The sequence below is a fragment of the Pezoporus occidentalis genome, unplaced genomic scaffold (assembly GCF_034315485.1).
Source record: "Pezoporus occidentalis ecotype Australia unplaced genomic scaffold, CSIRO_AGI_Poc_V1 ctg29, whole genome shotgun sequence".
Taxonomy (NCBI): domain Eukaryota; kingdom Metazoa; phylum Chordata; class Aves; order Psittaciformes; family Psittacidae; genus Pezoporus; species Pezoporus occidentalis.
This window is the reverse complement of record NW_026914829.1, coordinates 1,947,424-1,969,143: the sequence shown is the minus strand read 5'-3', so window position 1 is coordinate 1,969,143 and position 21,720 is coordinate 1,947,424. Positions and strand designations below refer to the sequence as shown.

The 21,720-nt window shown below is 36.2% G+C and overlaps 1 protein-coding gene across 7 annotated transcripts in view; it reads right to left on the bottom strand.

Annotated features, from left to right (window-relative positions):
- Positions 1–21,720, bottom strand: part of DST (dystonin) — a 298,075-nt gene that overhangs the window by 40,376 nt on the left and 235,979 nt on the right. For all 7 annotated transcript variants that reach the window (XM_062626135.1, XM_062626136.1, XM_062626137.1 and 4 more), the window contains 13 exons: positions 21,279–21,520; positions 20,174–20,380; positions 16,308–16,427; positions 16,032–16,139; positions 14,091–14,309; positions 10,845–11,048; positions 7,864–8,095; positions 7,293–7,519; positions 6,505–6,627; positions 5,656–5,757; positions 3,254–3,355; positions 1,925–2,098; positions 947–1,102 (listed from right to left, as the gene is read on the bottom strand). In XM_062626135.1, the coding sequence (XP_062482119.1) occupies positions 947–1,102; positions 1,925–2,098; positions 3,254–3,355; positions 5,656–5,757; positions 6,505–6,627; positions 7,293–7,519; positions 7,864–8,095; positions 10,845–11,048; positions 14,091–14,309; positions 16,032–16,139; positions 16,308–16,427; positions 20,174–20,380; positions 21,279–21,520 (2,216 nt within the window). The remainder of the gene's footprint in view (positions 1–946; positions 1,103–1,924; positions 2,099–3,253; positions 3,356–5,655; positions 5,758–6,504; positions 6,628–7,292; positions 7,520–7,863; positions 8,096–10,844; positions 11,049–14,090; positions 14,310–16,031; positions 16,140–16,307; positions 16,428–20,173; positions 20,381–21,278; positions 21,521–21,720) is intronic.

Genomic DNA, 21,720 nt, shown 5'->3' with positions numbered 1-21,720 from the left:
CATAGAGCAGAATCTAGGCCTGTAACTTTTTTTTTTTTTTAGGGTCCTGTTTCTAACATTAGTCATATAGAGCACGTAGGTATCACACTGGGCTCAAATTCCAGCTGATCACACAAAGGGCTTCAGAAGCTGCCATTAAAATGCACAATGAAAATACCTTAATTATCTGTGTATTATCAATTTTAATCATTCTCTCTAAATCCACAATGGATTCTGAATACTCTTCACATCATATACAGGCCAAATATCACATGGCAGATTTAAAAGAAAGGAGAGTATTAATGAGATGACATTGAAACCTTCAGTCCTAGAAAGAATACATTGTCATGAACAGCACAGAGTCACATAGAGGTAGTGAAATTCTCTTGCTCTCGGGAGATATTCTTCAAAATAAAGGCACAATAGAAGCATTCTTCTGTGGGCTCCAAAGTCACAATAAAGTTTGCCAGGACTTTGGAAGTACTGTTCGTCATGTTAAGTTGGATTCAATTGAGATACAATTTTCCAAAATTGAGAACAACAGATCTCTATTTTCTTAGAAAGAACAAAGAAAAAAGGATGTGAAACAGTCACGTGCATTTTGTGAGACCTGGCTTTAACAGAACTTGATTAAGTTGTTTATTGATTCAGCGAGAGTAGTAGCTTCAATAACTTTTGAGTTCTCTGGGTCAGATGAAGATGAATTAATTAATGCAGAGACTAGGGTGAGCTGCTCTTTCTTTGGCTAAAACCTATGTCACTTGCATGGCATATGCAAGGAATGAAAGAATACGGAGGAGTAAGAGGAAAGATTTCAGTTATTCCAAGCCTGCGCTTTAGCTATAATCTGCATCTTGAAAATCTCTATTAGAGAATTGTTTATCAAGTGTTAAATTTTACTACAAGACTCACCATTAAGATAAATATCAAAAGAACATTTCAGTTAATATTCATTATAATTACATACATGATGTTTGGCAAGTTCAATTTCAATGGCCTTGGGGTCTCCACCCACAGGTTTCTGTTCATTCAGCAAGTCTTCTGTATGTGTCAGCCATGTCAGTAACTCATCCAGGGCATGCTGGAACTGCCCCAAGGCTAACAAGGCACCTTCCAGCTTGTGCTACAGTAAAAATAAAATTAACAATAAAATGGTTTCACAATGCTATTGAATTGGCTTATATTACCATTAGTCACTGTAATCCAGAGCAGAGTACATGCATATGATAGCATAAAACCTGGGAGAAACAGTTACCCAAACCAAGCAACTGCTTTACAGTTAGAGCTGAGTTAGCAATTCCCCTGTAAAGCTTACATTCCAGGCTTAAATTCCTGACGTTCATAGAACCCATGTAACCAGAGCCAAGTTAAGTTTGAAGGTTCTCTTGTCAGAGATATGACAGTAGTTTTTCATTGCTGAAAACATAATTCCAATATAAATGCAATCTGGTGCATAATCTTTTAAAAACCTTTTCTTTGTTGTGAAATGATTCTGTTTATTAAAAATCATACACTTCAAAGCACTGCATCTTTAAATCTCTCTTTCGTTTCTGTAATTTAAGGAAAGAGCACTGAAACAGTTTAATACTAAGTTGTTGGTTTGTTATTTTTTTTCCAAAGTGCTCAGTTCAGCTGCTAATATTACTTCTACACATATAAGCATGTTTTCAACTGCTACTTAAGATGTCACCAAATAACCAAAATAGAATAATAATGATTTGACATGGCATTGCTGACAGAGGAAGTAACAAAATTACTGCTAAGGGTTTAAAAACCATAAAACCAACTCAATAAATTGCAAAATTCAAATTCTATTACATATAGTTCTGTAATTTCCAAGCAAAAAGTAATAATTGTGTAAATTGATAAAAACATCATCTATAATAAAAAGCTTTTCTCAAAAATCTAAGTCACGAATAAAGCGCCCATGTTCAAGTTTATTTACCTGTCTGCTTATAATTTTTTCTTCTAGGCTGTCCCACAATAGTTTAAGCTCTGAGAGAGGGTCTTGAACAGTGTGCTTGTCACTCTCCTCTGTTACCTTCTTCAGCAATAGTTCTGCCTGATGGTTCAGCCTTTCCATTTCAATCTGCTGCTGATAAGCTTCTGTCTTAAATTGCTATGGCAATAGAAAAAGAATACAAATAGATATATCACAAGTAATGATCTTTTTAAATACAGCATAGTACAGCAATATTTGCACTATTTATGCATCACTGCCAACTTTCATAAATCTGGGGGGTTGTTTTCCAGGGTCAGAATGCGTCTGGTAAACCAGACAGTCCCAGATAACGGAAAATATGCAACAATGTCTTACTATTCTAGCACTTACTGCTAACTATGACCTGAGCATGACATTTTTTCCCAACAGGAAAGTATTCTCTAGTGATCTCCCTGGTCTTTAAACAGAACATATCTTCAGTAAGTTCTAGCTCTTGTGCTTGTGATAATATACTTTAAACAGAATTATTTTTCAGAAGAGCTGAAAGCAATTTTTCTTTAGTAGGACACCCTCTTGTATGTGCAATTTGGGCAGCAGTCTGAATACAACTAGCAAATGTGTGCTCTTCTGAACTATGTGAGATTGTGGTTCACTTGAAGTTACATCATAATACAGACAGATTAAACAACCTGCCCATAGCCAAAAAAAAAAGAAGTACCAGTGAGCAACAAAACCAAGGACATTCCTGATCATTATCTACCCTTTTATTTTTTTTTTTTTTTATATACAGCATAATAGCCTACCAATGTCAGGAGCACACTCGGTCACAGATCCATACAGACAGGTTTCTAATATAGACTGAAACTTCTATTTTTGCCTTACTCATGTATTGGGAATGTTGTGATCTCTGTAAGCATTTAGACAGAAGCCTATAATGGCAGAAATGAAGCTTTGGAGACTTACTCTCAGAGCCTCAAGAAAGCTGTTCATGGCAGAAATCAGAAAACATAAAGGTCATGGCAAAACAACCCTGCACACAATAACCTTAGAGCCTTTAAAAGAGAATGAATGCTGTTACTAGTATTTCTGGGCTATCAGAACATATTCATAAAGTAAAAAGTGGTCTCAACAAAATTTGGAAGAGATTTTAAAATTAAACACATTTGTAAAGGAATAGTTTGCAAATACATGTTATTTGAAATTTTCATACAGATTCTTTTCACTAGATATTGAAAATTACTTTGGACTCTTGAAAAATACAGAAGAATACTGAATAACACAGGAAAATGCAGACAGATAAAAATATATGTGAAATAAGTTACTCGTTCATACCTTAAGCTCCTCAGTTTGTTGCTTCACTGTCTCTAGATCTGTTCCAACTGGGGACATGGATGCTAACTTGCTGCCAGCAATGTCTACCCAGTCAAATATTGCCTGAAAATCACAGTATGAAATTCAAGTGTGAGCAGAGAAATAGCCATGTTTAAAAGTTTTATTAAGTAAAATATCAGGGTTTTTTTTACTCCAGAGAAAAATACTTCTGTACTCTTTGAAAGAAAACAGCTCTCTTCAGAAAACCTAGGTTTCTTCATAATACAATGGATCAAATATTAACAAAAGTATTTCATGTAGTGGTTACAAGAACGTACATGCTGCAAGACTGAGTTTCTATTAGCAGAAATATTCTGCCAGTACTATTCATGCTGTGTGGCAATCTACTTCTTGAGTAAACCCAGCAATTTTTACGAATAGCCTGAAAGGTAAATACAAGACAAACGCTATTGTGTATTCCTTTGAGGAGAAAACAGAAGACAGTAGCTGAGTGGTAACACACTTCAAATGACGATTACAAACTTCTTTTGAAAGACAGTGCTTCGAGCAACCTGATCTAGTGTAAGGTGTCCCTGCGCATGGCAGAGGTGTTGGAATTGTGTGATCATGAAGATCCCTTCCAACCCAAACCATTCTGTGGTTTTGTGATGATGTGCAAGCAACATGGAACACAACCCCCATTCATTACATACTATATAGTAAAGGTCCGTGGTGAATCTCCATAGGATAAAAGGGCTTGACTGAATCTCCATAGGATAATGCAGTTATAACTTTAAAAAACACACGAAGCCTCCGCAGTTCTGAGGCTTTGTAGATACTTCTTTTGCTCCTGATATAATGCAAAACCACCTCAAGAATACTCGCAGAATAAGAACAGCTTATCAACCTGGGTAATTGCATAAGTGAAGAAACACCTCTGCTAGCCCCTTTTCCTCCTGCTTGTTATCTGTAATTCATTACAGAGGAAAGCTTAGGACAGCTTGCCAGAGCTGCCTACTGCTTCACAGCTCCCCGAAAAAAGCAGAACTACCCTAAACATGCTCAACAGGAGGAGGCAGCTGCAGCTAACAATCTGCCCATGATACTCTTCATGTCTACTGAAATAAGCATAAGAAGGCACTCAAATACAGTTCTTTCACAAACTTTGTAGAATGAATGATGTACAGCCACAGGAACTACAAAGCACTTAAACCAATGTCAGTGCTCCTAATGTAACCCTACAAGTCAACCTCCATGCAGTCTGAACATAGAAGAACTTGGAGAAAAATACATAGTGAGGGTGCACTGTAAAGTAGGCACGCTGTCTTACTATTAAGGAGTATTCTGCTGCTTGAGCTGCACTGAACAGAAAAGCAACTGCCCTCAGTGTCATGTGAAACTGATTTTGAAGATTTAATGAAGCAAGAAAGCCAATCATTCCACCAAGCAAAAAACAGGTTTTGCAAAATCTGACCATGTTTGGAAACTTTTCAAACATTTCAATCTTCTAGCCACTCAGTGACAAAAGATAAGAGGCTTGCCACTCAGCCAAAATGTACAAAGAACATGCAAAAAAAACCCCACCCAGCACACAGAGGGAAAAGATCACATAATTTTAGAATAGTTTGGGTTGGAGCGGAACTTTGAAGGTCATCAAGTCCCATCCCTTTGCTTTTTTTTTTCTTGGTGGTGGTGTTTTTTGTTTGGGGTTTTTTTGAAACTTTGTCAATTGTAGGATGTACAATGTACAAGGTATCTTAAAAAATTGCTGGAAAACTCACCTACAGATTTAAAAAGCAAATAATCTTTTAAAGGATCATGACAGGATAAATTATACTGAGAATTGGTATAATAGAAGAATTAGTATAATGGTCCAGCAACATTATGTTAATAATATTTTTTGCTTAAAATATTAAAACTTAAATATTTGATTTATTTAAAAGGTGGAATAAAACTGAAGTCCTCTGACTGTCCTCCACAGAAATAAAATAGCAGCAAGGGAGTCTACGGACTATTCTGTTTCTTTCAGATCATGTAAATGTGCCACAACTTCAACTCACCTACCATATGAAGTACTATCACAAGAAAATATGAGCAGGATTACCATGAATGTGTATTCTCAAAAAACCTCTGCTCTTATCAATAAACAAGAGGACATTAATCTTGAATTTAAATACAGTGCAATGTATGAACTACATGAAGAAAACAATGCAATGGATTTATTCTTTAATGCAAAAAAAAAAACCAACCCAAAACAAAAAAAAAAACACACCAACCCTGAGAAAAATTTGCTTATGAAGAAAACGGTCACTATAATCAGAGTGATGTATCACTTGTCACTTACCAAATCACATGGCATTTTTTATTACAACCATGTTATCCTGTTGACTCAGGAATGGGTTAGGTACACAACATCATCTTACCTGCAGTCCATCTTGGTACTGAACAGCTGCCTGCATAGCTTCAGCAAGCTTATCCACCCTTTCTTTCCATGTTTTGTTTAAGGCATCCCAAGCAGAATTCAGCTGCAAGTAAGCACAATATACTCCAACGAACAAAAGAATTTTACTGCTGTATAATGTGCATTCACTAATTATTCACTGATTGATAACATAAATAAACTAAACATGACTAGTCCATATTCATTCCATATTAACACACTTGTTCTCCCCATCACTGCATAGTTTCCCTCAGAATACACTAGAGGTTCTGGATTAACTTCAGTAACTTCTGTAAACTTCCAATACTGCTTACTGAATATTTTTATAAATATAGGGATTATAGTTAACATGGGAAATAGTATTATTAAATAATTTGGAGTTACATCGTTATAATAAAGGTAACTTCAAATAAATGTACAATGTTGAGTCTTAGAGAAATTCAAGTATTTTGTAATCATCCCAAACAGGATTGTCTCAGTAAAGATGTCTCGCTTGGCATAAACCAGATCAGCTGAAATTTATTCTAGCATTACTTATGCAAAGAAATAGCCATCTACTTTAAGTCAGTGAGGATTTAAAAAAAATAAAATCTTTCTTTTACAAAAATTTTAACTCATAAATCAATAAAATAAAATTGTCTGTACATTCTAATCTGAGTCAAGATTCATGTACCCAAAAGGCAAATCTTACTTTGCATCAAAGGCTTCAGGGGTGTCTCACTTTTGCCACAAAATTTTTATTTTCAGACTTTGTTGGGGGCAGGTGGGATATATCAATTTCAGCTGAAGAAGCACCTAACATAACAGATTTAAGCACCAGTATTTCCCATACCTCATCTATACTCTTGTTGACAATAGGTTTGTCAGGCTCTCCACAAGCAGCTCTAAGTTCAGAGCCAAGGTTCACAACTGTTTCTAGCTCTTCCTGCAGTCCGTCGATTTCTTCTTTAACAGCCTACAAAGCGAAGAACATACAACACTAAATTTAATAATCTACGTACAGTTTGCTTTCAAGATAGAACACAGCAGGATTACACCTTTGTTTTCTTTAAGGTCACCTGGACTTACAATTGGATGCTGAAAATATAAGCATCCCTTTGCAGTGTGAGAGAGAAACCAACTGACATCAGTCTAAATTATAACATGAGATGGAAAAAATAAACAAGAAGTTTAATCAGAGTGTTTTCTTTTCCAGAGGTTATCATTTAACTTTCAAATCTTTAACTATAAATAATTACAGGCTTAGAGCATAATACATCTGCACACCTTTCATTTATATGTTACGTATTACTCAGGGAATCTAAAGCATGTGTAACTTTCAAAAGTCTTAGTGACATGCTTATTATATACATGTTTATAAGCAGGTATGTAAATATAATGACAGGCACATGTTGCATGCTCACTGCAATTAAGCACTCATACATGTTATTTACCATAAACTCTTGAGATATCATTATAGTAAATTTCTATACAATTATCCTTCTTGGTCCCTAAGCCAAATTAAATATTCTCCTGTAATTCTGTATATTCTGTATACATAAATTTTCTCCACAGTAATTCTGTCTTTTCTCTGCATGCTGCAAATAAATAGTTCACGTCAACAAAATACCTTCTACTAACCTCAGCAGCTTCTTGCTGTTGCTTGACTACAGATGGGTCAACTCCAGGTCCCTCCAGTTCTCGAATAAAGTCCTGAGTATCTTTAATAGTAGCTACAACAGCCATGTGATCGCACCAAAACTTTTCAGCTAGTTCCATTACATCCAACAATTTGGCTTCCCTTTCCTCAGTCAGGGTCTGGATGTCTTCCCAAATGAGGACCATTTGGTCTAGTTTATCTTGAACAGCTAAACAACAAAGGAACTAGATTACTACCTTGGCAAACAATTCTGGGCCATAAATCTCTCTACAGTTCTACAGCAGAAACATATGTGTACATTTGAAAATTTAGACTCTAAAATTGTTCCTTTACGTGGCTCCTTATAATGTTACGTGGGAACAATCAAAATGGCCTTTAAAAATAAAGGTCAAATCCATGATGAATTATTTTAAACAAATGCTTTGCTTTTATAAATTAGCAGCTTCTCCAGCAGAACACAATCCACAGATCAGTGGTCATCAGAAATTAAGATTTTTTATATAATGCAGCTTGCTGCATTTCCACTATATGAAACTTTCCTCAGTCTATTACCTTTAGCAGATATATCCTTATCAGCTCCTTCTGAGCGAGCAATCATTTCCTCCCCTCTCTGTTTAAGCGTCTCATACACTGGCTGAAGTTTTTCCAGATCCACGGACACATTCTTATTTTCACTGATTTGCTCTTTAATCTTCTCAACCTCTGCTGATATCGAAGGTGGCTGCCTCAGACGTTCAACTATGCGTTTCAGACTCTCAAGAGTTGGATCTATCTTGTCATGAAACTGGGAGAGTGGCAAAGGACAGAAAGAAGTGGCAGAGAAATTAGAGAGAAAAAAAAATCCAACAAATGAAAAATGGCATGTGAAATTTTCTTGGAAAAAGGAACAGCAAAATTATCATATTTAACATCTCTATTCAACATATATATGTGTAACTTGCAACAAATACCCTCCTCATGGTTCTTCCTCTCTTTTTATATTTAAATTACAAAAATGACCTTACAAATGGTACTTCCTCTCCAATTTAAGAATTTTACTATTAAGTCCTGAGACACTCCATCTGAAGGTACTATAAATATGTCAGAATCCACTTGGATTTAGTCCTGTGTAATTCATACAGTAGTTTGTATCCTATTTTGAAGAGCCACAGCTTTCTGATTTCATTCTTTTAGAAAGATATTTACTTTAATATCAAATACATACATTTTCATATCAGGACCAACATACTGGCATATAACCACGATTAGATCTGATATGTAAGGTCATTCAAAAAGACATTTGTTACTGTCCAGGTGGTGCTTGTTAGTGCAGTAAAGGTACATTATTTCTGCACCTAAAAGGGCACACCAGTGTGTATTTTATGTTCACCCATGTTTGACTGAGCCCAGAAGCTCAATGACAGCTATGTTAACATGGTACATGGTCTTTGGTACAGGTCCAACATTAGTCTTTACAACATGGTTTGGATTCAGCAAGATTCCTAAAAATATCTCACCATCATGCCCCTTTCAAATTAAAGAGATTAATAAACTGTGGGTGCATCTGATGATCCTCCAAGATCTACAAAACCCACTCCTGGCTACACCTGGGAAAGGTGCTAGAAAAAGCACAAGATTACCTTATGCGAACAAATAGCTACACATCCTTTCTATTCAAAGGAATATAGGCAATACAAGTGTAATTACTTTTACCACCATACAACCCACTTCAATCAGACTCTGTGACTAATGTTATAGACTCACTGTTTTTGTTAGAAGTGTGAATATCATACAAGCCAGGAAAATGCAAAGTGTGCTATGAAAGATAAGTAGATGTCCCACATTCAAGACTTCTGAAAAACTGATTGTGGCAACAAAACCTTACATAAGTGATAACAACTGACATATAAATTACATTTTAAAGTTGTCAGTACACTCAGTAGGCCTCCCTGTACTCGCACTTCAATGAATGAGACAAGGTGTTTGAGAACTTAAAAGGAAGAAATGCAAGTTGTTACAGCCTCTCATTCTGGCTCCATATGTTGTGTCCTGCCTTTGATATATAATGCAATTTAATATAATTTAAAACCTGAAGAGTTAAATAATTATTCTTCCAGGACTGTCTAGACAAACACTGACATAGTCATCACAGTATAGAGCTCTGAAAATATATATCTATGTATCTTAATAAAAAAAGATGATATAAAATTACATTCTGGGCATTACAATGTTTTGCTTTGGCATCTGCATATACATTTAGGTAAATAAAATTAACATCAAAGTATTGCATAACTCATTAAGTATTTTCTCAACATCTGATTATACTCTAGTTGTTACTAAAGAATGCATTTTTATTCTTGCTTTCTGTACTTAGCCAGTATAACACATTAATGTCTATCACATACAAAGCAGGGACTTGAATACTAAATAAATACCTTCAATTTTCTGATGTGCAGCTGCAAATAGGGGGAGGCCTGAGCATTTATGATAAACACTGAATCTAAATAATCAGGCATCTTTCCGAGGTGTGAATAAGGAAGGTGTTATATAATGTCTGTAACCAGTTCAAAAGCAGGATGTTATCTGATGTCATTTTTTGCCTCAGGTTCTTAAACTCAGTCTGCAGGGGCTACAAATATGACATCAAGTGCAATGACCTATGAGACTTGATGAGAACTTTAAGGTCTATGTCTTTATTATTTTAGATCTAAGCAGAATATAGCACTTAATTGCCAGTGAATAGAAAAAATTTGGAATTTCCTATAAAACCCAGCAGTATAGAACAAACTATTCAGGGTTTTGAGTGGGCTCATGTACACAGTTATACTGGGTTCTTTTCTGAATTTGGGGTTGAGTAAAAGAATTTCAGTTTGGGTTTCATGACAATTAACTCAATATTTAAAAGTCTTTAGAATGTGACACTTAATACGCTATCAAAGTTCGTTGCATAGGGTGATGAACCTAAGATATGCAGCTTTTGTGGATTTGATCTGAATTTTATGCTTATGATGACATTTTGTGAGGTCTAACTTCACTCACAATACTTTTACATAACAGTTCATGCATGTGTTGCATTAAGTTCTTGTGCGTGTGCAAAGAAGAAAATCACTATTACTACTGCTAAACCACCCACTGGTTCCACTGGTAAGAGATCATAAGCAAAGCTGCCAAGCTCCAGATATAACCACACTTAAGTTAACTGATCAACAGTGACATCCATATGTAAACAAAGCATCAGCTAGCAACAGACCAGCAAGAGAAAATGGAAGTAAAGACAAAATCCCATGTTTCTAGACCAAATGTGGTGGGGTTTTCTTGCTTCAAAATTTTTCAGCTGCAGCAGAGTTGCAATACTGACCAATATATAACATCCTAAGCCCTCGAGAAATAGACAAATCAGTGCCATAGGCAGTGATATGAACATTCACAGGCCATTAGGTTGAAAAATCCAGATAAAATGGTGGTTTAGTCTTGATGTATACATGTAGGATGACAATGTCTGTGTGTTTTTCCATCTGAATGAATCCAATTATACTTTAAACTTAAACTGATACCTGGGTACACTGAGAGATGGCTTCATCCAGTGCCAGTGCTCGCTTTTTAACATCTTCCTTAATTTTACTGTAAAGGGTGTCAGCTGCCACATACTTCTCTTGGATAGAAAAACCTTCTCCTGGGCTCAGCTCCAGCAACTGAGGGCCAGTTTTGTTCATCTTATCTATATGAGGCTTGTGCTCAGCAATTAGCTCACGCAGTTGCTGTAACAAACGAAACAACTTATCAGTTTCTTATGCTTACACCACCACATTACAGCTGTCCACACTTCTAACACATCCAGCTGGCAAGAAATTCCAAACAAATACACTTCATCCTAATGTAAAGCACAAATAACATCAAATAAAGGTAATGACTGTTTTGCCAGTGATCGCTCCCATTCCAACACAGAGCTATCCAGGCATGAAACGGCACAATTAGAGATGCACTGGAAAGGTCTGTACAACATTCTTATAGGACATACGATTACAGGTAAAATATAAGATGTTAACTACGCATATGAAGCTGGCAACAGACATTCTCCATGATATTTAGTACACATAATGACAGAAATGGTGACAATATTAAAGATGGGTGTAACACCACCACTTTTCATGTTGATATCTGTCACTTGCTGCAAAGCCTTTAATTGTAGAACATCACAGAAAGAGGCACTGGCACTGCAAGATTAGTAATTCAAATTATCCTTGATTTAAGAAGAGGAAACTAGCACAAAGAAGGGTCAAAGAAATCAGTGAAAATGACAAAAGGACAAGGAAGACTGATCAGTAGAGACCTCTCAACTTAGTTCAGCAGTCTCCCCTCTGCCCACCGGACCTCTCTGTCTTCACAGCAGAACTATTACTTAACCTAAGTTTAACAAGTAATTAGTAGGGAAATTAAATCTCATCTCAGCTGTCTACTCCCTCTCATCATTCCCCCGCAAAGTAAGTCAAAACTGTGAAAAAGACTGTGCAGAAGCTTATGGAAGTAGCCAGGTCACAAAGTGTCTTCCAACTTGCCTAAGGATTTTGCTTTTGTTTACTTGTACCCATAGATCTGATAAAGGGAAAGGGGCTTTTTCTTTTTTTCAGGAGTAGCCCCATCCTTCCCTCCACTTTTATTTATTTTCTCTGCTCATCCCTCCCTTTTCAGAATAATACCACTGTCTTGTGAGGCACTGTCCTTCTTGGTGCTGTGAACTCTTGTGAAGCCCTTGTGCAGGAATATGAAAGGCACATGCTCTGCTCCTCCCAGCTAAGAGTTTGTTTAAATTAATGAAGACTCACAAAAGGGACTACACCAGTCTCAGTGTAAATAAACCCTCTTCTCTTCAACTAAGGTCCTTCCCTTAAAAAGAAATCCTGATACTGCTTTGCTTACTCACTCCTTCCCAGAAGAGGAGATGCTGAGAGGATTAAAATGACAGTGACCATGATTCTCCACAGTCCCCTGACGACAAACAGCAATGAAAATACAAACCCCCCTGACTCTAGCTACTTACTGAGAATCTATTTGTATGCCTTGCAACAGGAAAAATTATGTTGACTAGCAGACATGAGGAAAAGGGAAAGCTAAAAGCAGGTTGAAAGCTTTTAGAAAATAATTTTGTGTGATCTATTTTTGTGCGCAAAAAGTTACACAAGGCCACAACAGTGCACATTTCTGGGTCCAAACCTTATGTTACACATAACCACAACTCAGTTCAAACCAAAGTGACTGCATGCTACTCTCACAGAATCAAATCTATGAATTCCATGACTTGGAACAAAGACAGTCACCAGTAAACACATCAGAACAGAAATGTAAGTGAATACAAAAAACTGTTTTCAATTCACATTCAGAACTTTTTTTTTTAGCTTTCCTTTTCTTTTACTAGAACAATAAATGGTTTGGTCTTCTCCATGATCTACTATTGGGTAAACGATTCCAGTATTTCAGATCAGATCATGTGTTAAAATTGCCTGACATTAATCTTCTACTTAAACAAATCTCAGCTAATGGCATAGCCCAGGGAAAATGCAAAAATAGAAGCTTATCTGAAGGGCCTCTCATGCAAGCAGAATGATTAAAGTAGATGAGGAACAATCCTGTAAGTAAAGCAAGCATGATTTGGTTTACGGTGACTAATGAAGATAGTTTGTAAAGCACATGTTATATAGCCAGCCTTAATAGAACATGGTTGTTCATTCCAGAAATAATAGGAAGACAAATGAGTGAACCCAGTATTTACCAGTACATAAGAGTGGCACATCTTCATTAAGTGGTCTCACAGTAAACAAGATATTGAAGACAGGGTTCATCCTATCTAACCTCAGTCACTTAACTGAGGCAGCTAAAATAAAAAAATCCTGGTTATTCTGTGCTTAGTATGGAGAGACAGGTACCTCCAATAGCCATATGGGCTTTGCATGTGCCAGCTATGCAGGTTTTTAACCTCAGTGAGATACACCTCATTCCAGGTAATACTAGTAGCCACAGATGAAACATACTAATTTTTACCCCAGCTGATTATTCCTCCATGTAAGAAAGTCCATATGGTGGCCAGTCTACAAAACTGATGCCTCTATTTTGTGATGTTACGGTAAACATTTATTTCTTTTAATTGTTATATAACATATATACTTGACATGAGAAATTACTACGGAATTGGCTGGAACCCAAGCAATCAATTCTTGGCCCTTTAATTATGCATCTTCCTGGCTCAGCTAAATTTAGCTCCAATGTTACCAACAAAACAAAAGCCAAGGTTTTTACATGTATGCAAGATCCGCATATTTGTACACAGGCTGTAGACAAACATACATTTCACTTTCAGCAGGCTGACAGCAGGTACTCTAGTTCTTTAGATAGTCATGTTTTACCCTCTTTTGTTTCTTGGTAAACCATCCCATATCTGTTCTTTCTATTTATAGGTCTGGATTGTTCTAATACTGACATTAATTTGTACTTTCATGTTTACTTAACTATCAACTTGTGTGTGCTCAGTTCTCACTTCAATGGCAATTTTTCCCCCTTTCACCCTCTTTTATGCTTATACATTGTTTGCTGCCTTCCACAGAGAATCTTGTTTGCATGCACAGTTTGGGAAGTGGTAAATGCACAATTGAAAATGCATTTATTTTCTATTACTGATTTAAAGATTTATTTTTCAACAGAAGTATAACTGTCTGGGTTATAAACATTTAGCAGAGTACTCCACAGCTCTAAGCAGAATACTACTTGGCTTTTGACCCTTTGTTTTTCAAAATTGGCAAAATGCTTACCCTATGCTCTTCTTGTTGTTGCTTTAAAGTTTCGTATTCAAGGGCTGGTGCAGGAAGCTGAGAGATGATCATTTCTGTTTCAGTTAACCATGGCCAAAGCTCTTCATAAGTCTCCCAGAACTGGTTAACCAGGGACTGAGCCCGTTCCAGCTGGAGGTTTCTCTCAGAGTTCATTTGACAGACTCTATCATATTTCTTTAAGAGGCTTTCCATTTTTTTCTGTAAAATAATAATATTAACAAAAAATAGCAATGTGTGTTTTTCCATGTCTATTAACCTTCATTTCTAAACAGTCTTTGATAATTATAGAGCCAAACCACAGTGAACCACATTTTACTTTTGATAATGTTTCTATCAGCATCAGTGTTCAAGATGGACAGAATCAGTACTGTGGGAGATCATACTTTGGCTGAGTATTTTCAAAGTAATTAGAACATATTTAATAATATTGATATTTACAAATAACACTTTATCCATAGGGCTTCCAGTCAAGCTGCAAATTATTTGACTGCAGATCTTAGCCCCACTTCCTTACTGAAGAGGCTTATCTTCAGTGACACTTGGCAGAAGCTTAGCATTTCTGAATCAAGGCATCATGAACAATACACAAAAAAACTGTTGTTTGGGTTTGTTTTGTTTTTAAATCTGGCAAGAAAATAGGGTGCAATGTTGTGCTTGTAGCTTACAAACTCGCAACACAAACCACAAAGCATTATTTTCCAGGTTAGCATACTTTAAGTGATGAGGATACATTATCATTAATAATATGATAAAATTATAAAGCCTAAACATTGTAAGTCTACTGCATTTGGGCATATGATAATAAAATAAAGTATCAACTAGCTATGCATTTTTCCGGTGGAAGACTGCCCATGTTATCATCTTTGTGAAATATTATATGTGACAAAGCACATAAATACTTAGCCTTGGAAAAACTAGACATATAAGCAAGCCATTGAATACGTGAAGAATCTTTTTTTGCCAGAACAAGCTATCCTTTCATTTGTTATGTCTTGCATGTAAATTAAGTATAAAGATATTATCCAAAGGACAAAACATAGCCTAACACACATATATACAGTATTTTTGACAAATACAAATATTTAATAGAGTCTCACATAATACTGTGGTCTCTTATGACAACATTTTCATAGACAGAACTTCTCATCTATTTGAAATTCACTCAAGAGCAAATCAGATTTCTTCAGAGATCCTCCAGCAGAGCACGATTAGTGCTGTGGTTCAAGGAGGGCAGTGATTGGAAAGACTAAATTTACACTATATATCCAGCCTTACCATAACTCAGCAAAAAAAAAAAACAACAAACCCAACCCCATAACTAACCCATTCTTAAATGCTAACATGAAAATTCTGTCTGTATATATATGCAGCCCCAACATTAGGCTTTCTCTGTGTGTGTAATAAATAAAGGCATAAAAATGTCTTTCATGGACTGTGTTAGTCAACAGTATGGAACAATTTTGGCAAGTAAAGTCCACGCTGAAATCACCAGAAATGAAAGATTCACACTGAGGTGCATAGCCATTGAATCCAACACAGAAATACACACAGAGTGTCACTGACCCAAGAGAACTTAGGAAGATGAACCACCAGATTCCATACAGGCTACCCCAGATGACTAACACCTATTCACTCAATTGTCCATTGGCTAAAATACTATTTACCATGGATGAAGATGATAAATGTGGCTACACATTAGTGTCTGGCAATGAAGCAAGTACACAGTGCTTGATCTCTGACCATCCTGAAGGAACAAGAGCGATACACAACAGCATTTCTTCCAGTACTACAATCCTTAGACTAGAAGTGGCTGTAATTAATGGTTTTTCATTAGTATTTCAAGACATACACTATAGGAATCCTTCTATTTATATGTTGTCTGCATATCTACTGCTGTAGCTGCAATTTAAGAAACTTTACCTTCATGGCCTGTTTTTCTTCTTCAGTGCATGTGTTCATAATCTTATCCCCAGATTTAACAAGTTCATCTATAGTATCTTTGTGCCTCAAAATCTCCATGGTAAAAGCCTTGGAACAGAATAAAAATTGGGAAAAAAAAAAAAGAGTACATTGAGCAAAAACTATTTTTGAAGTGCATTATGATGGACTGAAAATTAAATCATGCCAGTACATTTTCTAGATGGAGAGTGTGCCGGCCAATAATTAATGTGACATTTGGAAATGCATTTCTTTTACCTTTTGAACTTGTAGCTGAGCCATGGTCTGGTCTTGCTCAAGCCTAATATCACCCAGAGACATCAGTTTCTTTTCTGTTTCTGCAATCCAGGCAAATTCAGCATCAGCTGCTTGATCAAACTAAATGAGGGAGACATGAATTAGTTCAGCAGTTCTATAGATGTGAAATTAGAATGACTGTTTCAAAAAATTTAGAGAAGATTAAAAAGCATACTCTGGAATTGTTAGAAAGATAGCAGCTCACTTTCCATATGAGATTTTTATATAAATGAAATATGAAGCACAAAATGATTCTGAAGGATTGTAACACAGCAGCTTAATTCATAAGCATGACAAAGCAAATAGATTTTTTCCAAAGCCTACAGCTCTCCAACAGACATAAGAAAATAAAAAGGGTTATAATTTCAGAATTTTAACTCGAGTCATTGTTTTCATTTCAGTCTACTTCCACAAGTCTTTTCCATCTCTATGTTTATTATTACTGCTAGTGCTGCAATTATCCTAAGAAAGAGTTGTTTGATGTTATCCTTTTAATCTTAAGAGATGCTTTGGTATTAAATGATAAAGGCAAAAAAATCACAATTTGACTAAATCAGTGGAAAAACCTCACTGAACTCAGACAAGGCAGGATTTCATCCAAAACTAGACCTTGGATTAAATGCAAAAACTTTTTGGGGCATTTGGGTACAGCCAGTCCTTTTCCTAAAAGATTAACTTTTGACCACCATTAATCAACATATCAGTGTTTCAGGAATTAACTCAAAGCACTAAAGTAATGTGAGGATTTAAAGGATCTGTTTCTTACTAATTTGTGATGGAGATCCTGAAGTTTGTGGGGATCCAATTCCCCTGGAAAGTAAGATCAAATTAAAGAAAAAAAAATAAATCATATATTCTCTCTTCAGCTCAAGTTTATGGGCATGTATCTTAGTACCCGCATGGTGCAGTTCTCTGCAGAGGCAGCTTTGAGCTTAAGCCATAGAGACATATTAATGGGATGATGAGGTGTACAAAACAGTAACTATAGAAACTACTAAGAACTAATTTATTCCTTTACTTATTTTAAACTCTGACCTCCACTGCAATTAGCTGAATATTATTATGGCTCCGAGTTATTGTGACAGTCTATCAGGATGCTTTAGGTCAGAACCTGATCCTTGTGTTGTTGATAACCATGCTTTCCTCAGAAGTATCTTTCTGTCCACAAGAGTCTGTCCCTCTTGTCCCTCAAATATGTTGGTCTGTGCCTGCAGACCATGACAACCCTGCTCCTGTAACATAGCTGGAGCTCACTTTAGGCACTAAACAGGCCTATCTTAGTGATTAATCATGAGTCACACAAAACCAAAAGATGCAGTTCTGAGATTTCATTCTTTACAAGTCAGTCTTTTTCAGCCCTTATAATCCATGTTACATGAAAGAGCACATTCTTTTTCACAGTATGTCACTTCTCATTTAAAGTAACAGAAAGTTTTGTCCTAAATATTGTGACTTCCTAATAGAAAGGTACTTTCTGAAACAAGCAGGACTGTAAATATCAGCACAAAGCACATACACCAGTGATAGTTAATTCCTGGCTTTAGAAACTGACAAGCTTTTCAGAAGCCCACCTATTTATGATCCAGATGAAGGAAATTAAGAAAGTGATTCCCAATGTGTTAGATGTACAAATTAACTGCCAAATTAACTGCACTGTGGCTTCCTGATACCAAATAACCATGGATATGTAAGTAATAATGAGCAAATATTTAATGGAAATAACAAAATCAAGGCATGGTAGTGGAATTTCTAGGTTACATAGCACTGAGGAAGGACAGGATTCTAAATTCCATTTGCTGAGAGTATAGGACTTCCAATTTCAAATTCAAATTTCAAATACAACACAAAAAAAAAAAAAAGCACAAAACTGGTACTCTCTGCATCCAAATTTTGAAGTGTTTTCTTCCCATTATGCAGGACACTTATTTATGAGCACTGAACTTCACCTGAGTCACTATAAAATCATTTATTTTATCCCCACCCAGTTTAACCAAGCATAGTTCATTGTGGCACTTTTACTTCTAACCAGGAATGATTGACTTCCAAATACAATGACATTGTGATTTGCTTCATGAATGCTTTCTAAAGTACTCTTTATGGCTGCTTTATAGTGAAGAACAACAAGTAAGCCAGAAGTAGAATATGACCTATTCTATGTAGCATGCCTTTACTAGGGTAAGACACCATCCAATGCTTTCAGTATTGAGAAATGAAAATTACAACATGCAGCCAAATTTATCCCTAAGATAATTCTATGCATCTGGGAGCATTTTGCTCAGGTAGTTAAAAACCAGGACATTGCATTAGTCTATTAAGCCTCCCAGTTTCCACTGAATAAACAGCTTCCATATGAAACAATATGCTTACATGTTCATATAGCTTGCTGCATTTCTCACCTTGCCCTGGTGATGTCTAGTCTGAATCCTACACTACTCCCATTGAGCCTTTGTCTTCGTAGTGGCTTTGCCCTCCACCTAAAACTTCTTAATAGCACAGGCACTTGGAACAAGTTGCCACAGGATAAGCTTACAGAGCACTAACTTTTCCAAAAGCATTTTTTATTTTGCATTGTCTTTCTCTGAGCTAAATGGAAAGTACCTTATCCTTTACTGGAAGTGTGTTAAGCCTCTTGATATTTATCATAGGATATAGTGTATAGGAGTACACTGTGGTGATATGAGTTGGGCTGAAGTGGAGGTTAGGGATATGCAGGTCTGGGCTGCAAATGTGCCTTTGCCACATTAGCTAGTGGAGCTAGCTCTGGACTTTTTATGTCTGGACCTGAATTTGCTGAACTCGTGCTAGGAGATGCAACACACTCACAGAATTCAGAAAAGTTTAAGGAGAGCCAACATACACTCTCCTATCTTACATTATCACTCACTGAAAAAAATTACCCTTCATTTCTAGGGATTTGATTAATGAGACAAGATAATATTCATAGCAAACCTCTTAAAAAGAAATATGAAGTTACTTTAACCTCAGTTACAAGACCTGAGTTATTGCCAGCCTCCTTCAGTCAACTTTCAGCAAACTGAAAGTATCACACATGCCTTCTCCTTGTTCTCTTACAACTGTTTACAGGAACTATTAGCAGAAACAGAAATCTGCACCAATATTTCTATGCCTGAACCGTAGCCAGACATTGCCAAATTGTGTTTCCACAATGCATTATAAGCAAACTTAAATATGGGACCATTTAGTGATGACATTAAGAGTGCCAGTTCTCAAAGTGTACTCATATATACAGCTCTGTGAATGTATAGAAACTTCCACATATTAAAGAACTCAAATTTTTGAGCACCAAGAAGAAAAGCATTGTGGATATGAATAATAGTAATTGTTATTTAAATCCTCTACTACAGCCTGAACAAGATGATCCACCTTTTAATTGTGAAAAGTACAGAGCAGCAGGACAACCAGCTGATGCTAAAAGGTGTGGCAACCCTTGCGATTCCAGCGTGGCATCCAGTGAAACTGGCTGGGGATCTGAAGCATATTTTACTTAACATAATAAACATGACCTACAGAAGACATGGTCCATTCAGTTCTTACTTAAGCAAACTCTCATTTGAAGAGCCACAGAATAGTTACAGCAATTGCAGCTACAAGCCTGATGTTTGTGTCAACAAAAGGCAGAAAACTGTAACAGTGTACAGATTAGCCAAGTTCCAGCATTCGTATCTTAACAGTAGAGTCCCATTTCATTCAAATAGGCCTTTTGCTAATCAAGCACAACAAAGATTTGGCAACATTATTAAATGACATCTTTTATTCAGGTACACATGGCCAGAAACTGTTATTGCAAAAAGAACAGTTTTCAGTACCTGCTGGGATCTCAGGATGGCAGCATCAATCTCATCCACCTTCTGAGAGATCATGTCACTCACTAATCTGTAACGTTCGTTGTCCTCTGTTATCATCCTGTCAAGCCCCTCTCTGGCCCTCCATGGCACCAGCTCCAGGAAGGCACTGCCAACTTCATTGAGAGTGTCCAGTAAGCCTTTGTTGTTCTTTGCTTCTTTTTTCAGCTCCTATAAAAGGTCATTTAAAGTAAACATGTCAGCATATGAGCTGAACACACACAGCCTGCACATGCTTTTTTTATTCTTTCAACCACTCCATAAGTCAAGAACTGAAATGTCCGCACAGACCAAAGGGATAAATTAGCACACTTCATTTTCATCTCTGTTGTATTAGGATTTTGACATTGTAAGCTGTTTGACAGGAAGGTGGGTGATTCTTGAAGAGAATTTTCTACAGAATGTATCTTACATATATTTCTCCAGTCAGTATGGCAGTCTGAACTCTTTGTAATTTTATGAGTTGTATACAATTAATTCAGGTGATTTCCTAAATGTGCAATGACTAGATTAAATTTCACAGCATCACACAATGTTTCAGGAATGAGTTTTTACCCATTTAGAAACTCCCACTGCTGTTTCACTTCTTTTTAGGTAAGAAATTTAGTGGAAAGATTATTTTTTTAATTTCCTCTCTCCACATCATCTGCACCATCCAGATTTTACTACAAATTTTCTTTTGAAATAAATTTTGTTAAACAAGATTAGTAATACATATATTTAAATGCCAACTCTTTTTACACTTTACAGAATTTTATCCATGTCGCAACTAAAGGACCAAAACAACTTTGTTTGATAATTTAAGAGTTTTCCCAGGATTAGGTAGCTGCTTGAATAAAAAGGAAATGTTGTGCTTCTCTTGTGCTAAAAATAAACCTCAGTCTGATTTCATAAGTGATTATAACAGATGACTCTGGAAAGTGAGTTGGATTCTTAACTACTGTTACATTTAGTCAAATGATGCGATGCCAAAATTTCTTATTCACAAACCACTTCATGCCAAACATAAGTTAACACAAAGCCTACTGCATCATACAGCAATAAGTAATTCACAGGTTCTAAAACCTACTTTTTGTCTTTCTTGTACTTGGCTTAATTCTTCACCCTTTGGTATTTGACTTTCATATGAGAGTAACTCCATCTCCACTTCATCAAGCCATTTGCAGAGTTCCTCGTGAGTTGAGTGCAGTTGACCTGCAAGCTGCAGAGCCTGCTCTAAGGTCTTGTATACATCAGAACTCAATTTTGTAATGTCTTTATATCTTGCTTTAATGCCTTCCAGTTTATCTTGAATTATTACAACTTCATCACCTAAAATAGAGGGATGTTATTTCCTATGATCGCAAATATTTAAAACAAAACGAAACCTAACCCAAATCACAACCTTCACCTATAACAGAGATCTCAGTATTTAACTTGTAGAAAACAAGATGACAAGGTCAATCTTCAACTATTGTAAAGTATCCTACCATCACTAAAGTTAACACAGCTATTAAGTTTACCTCAGCTCA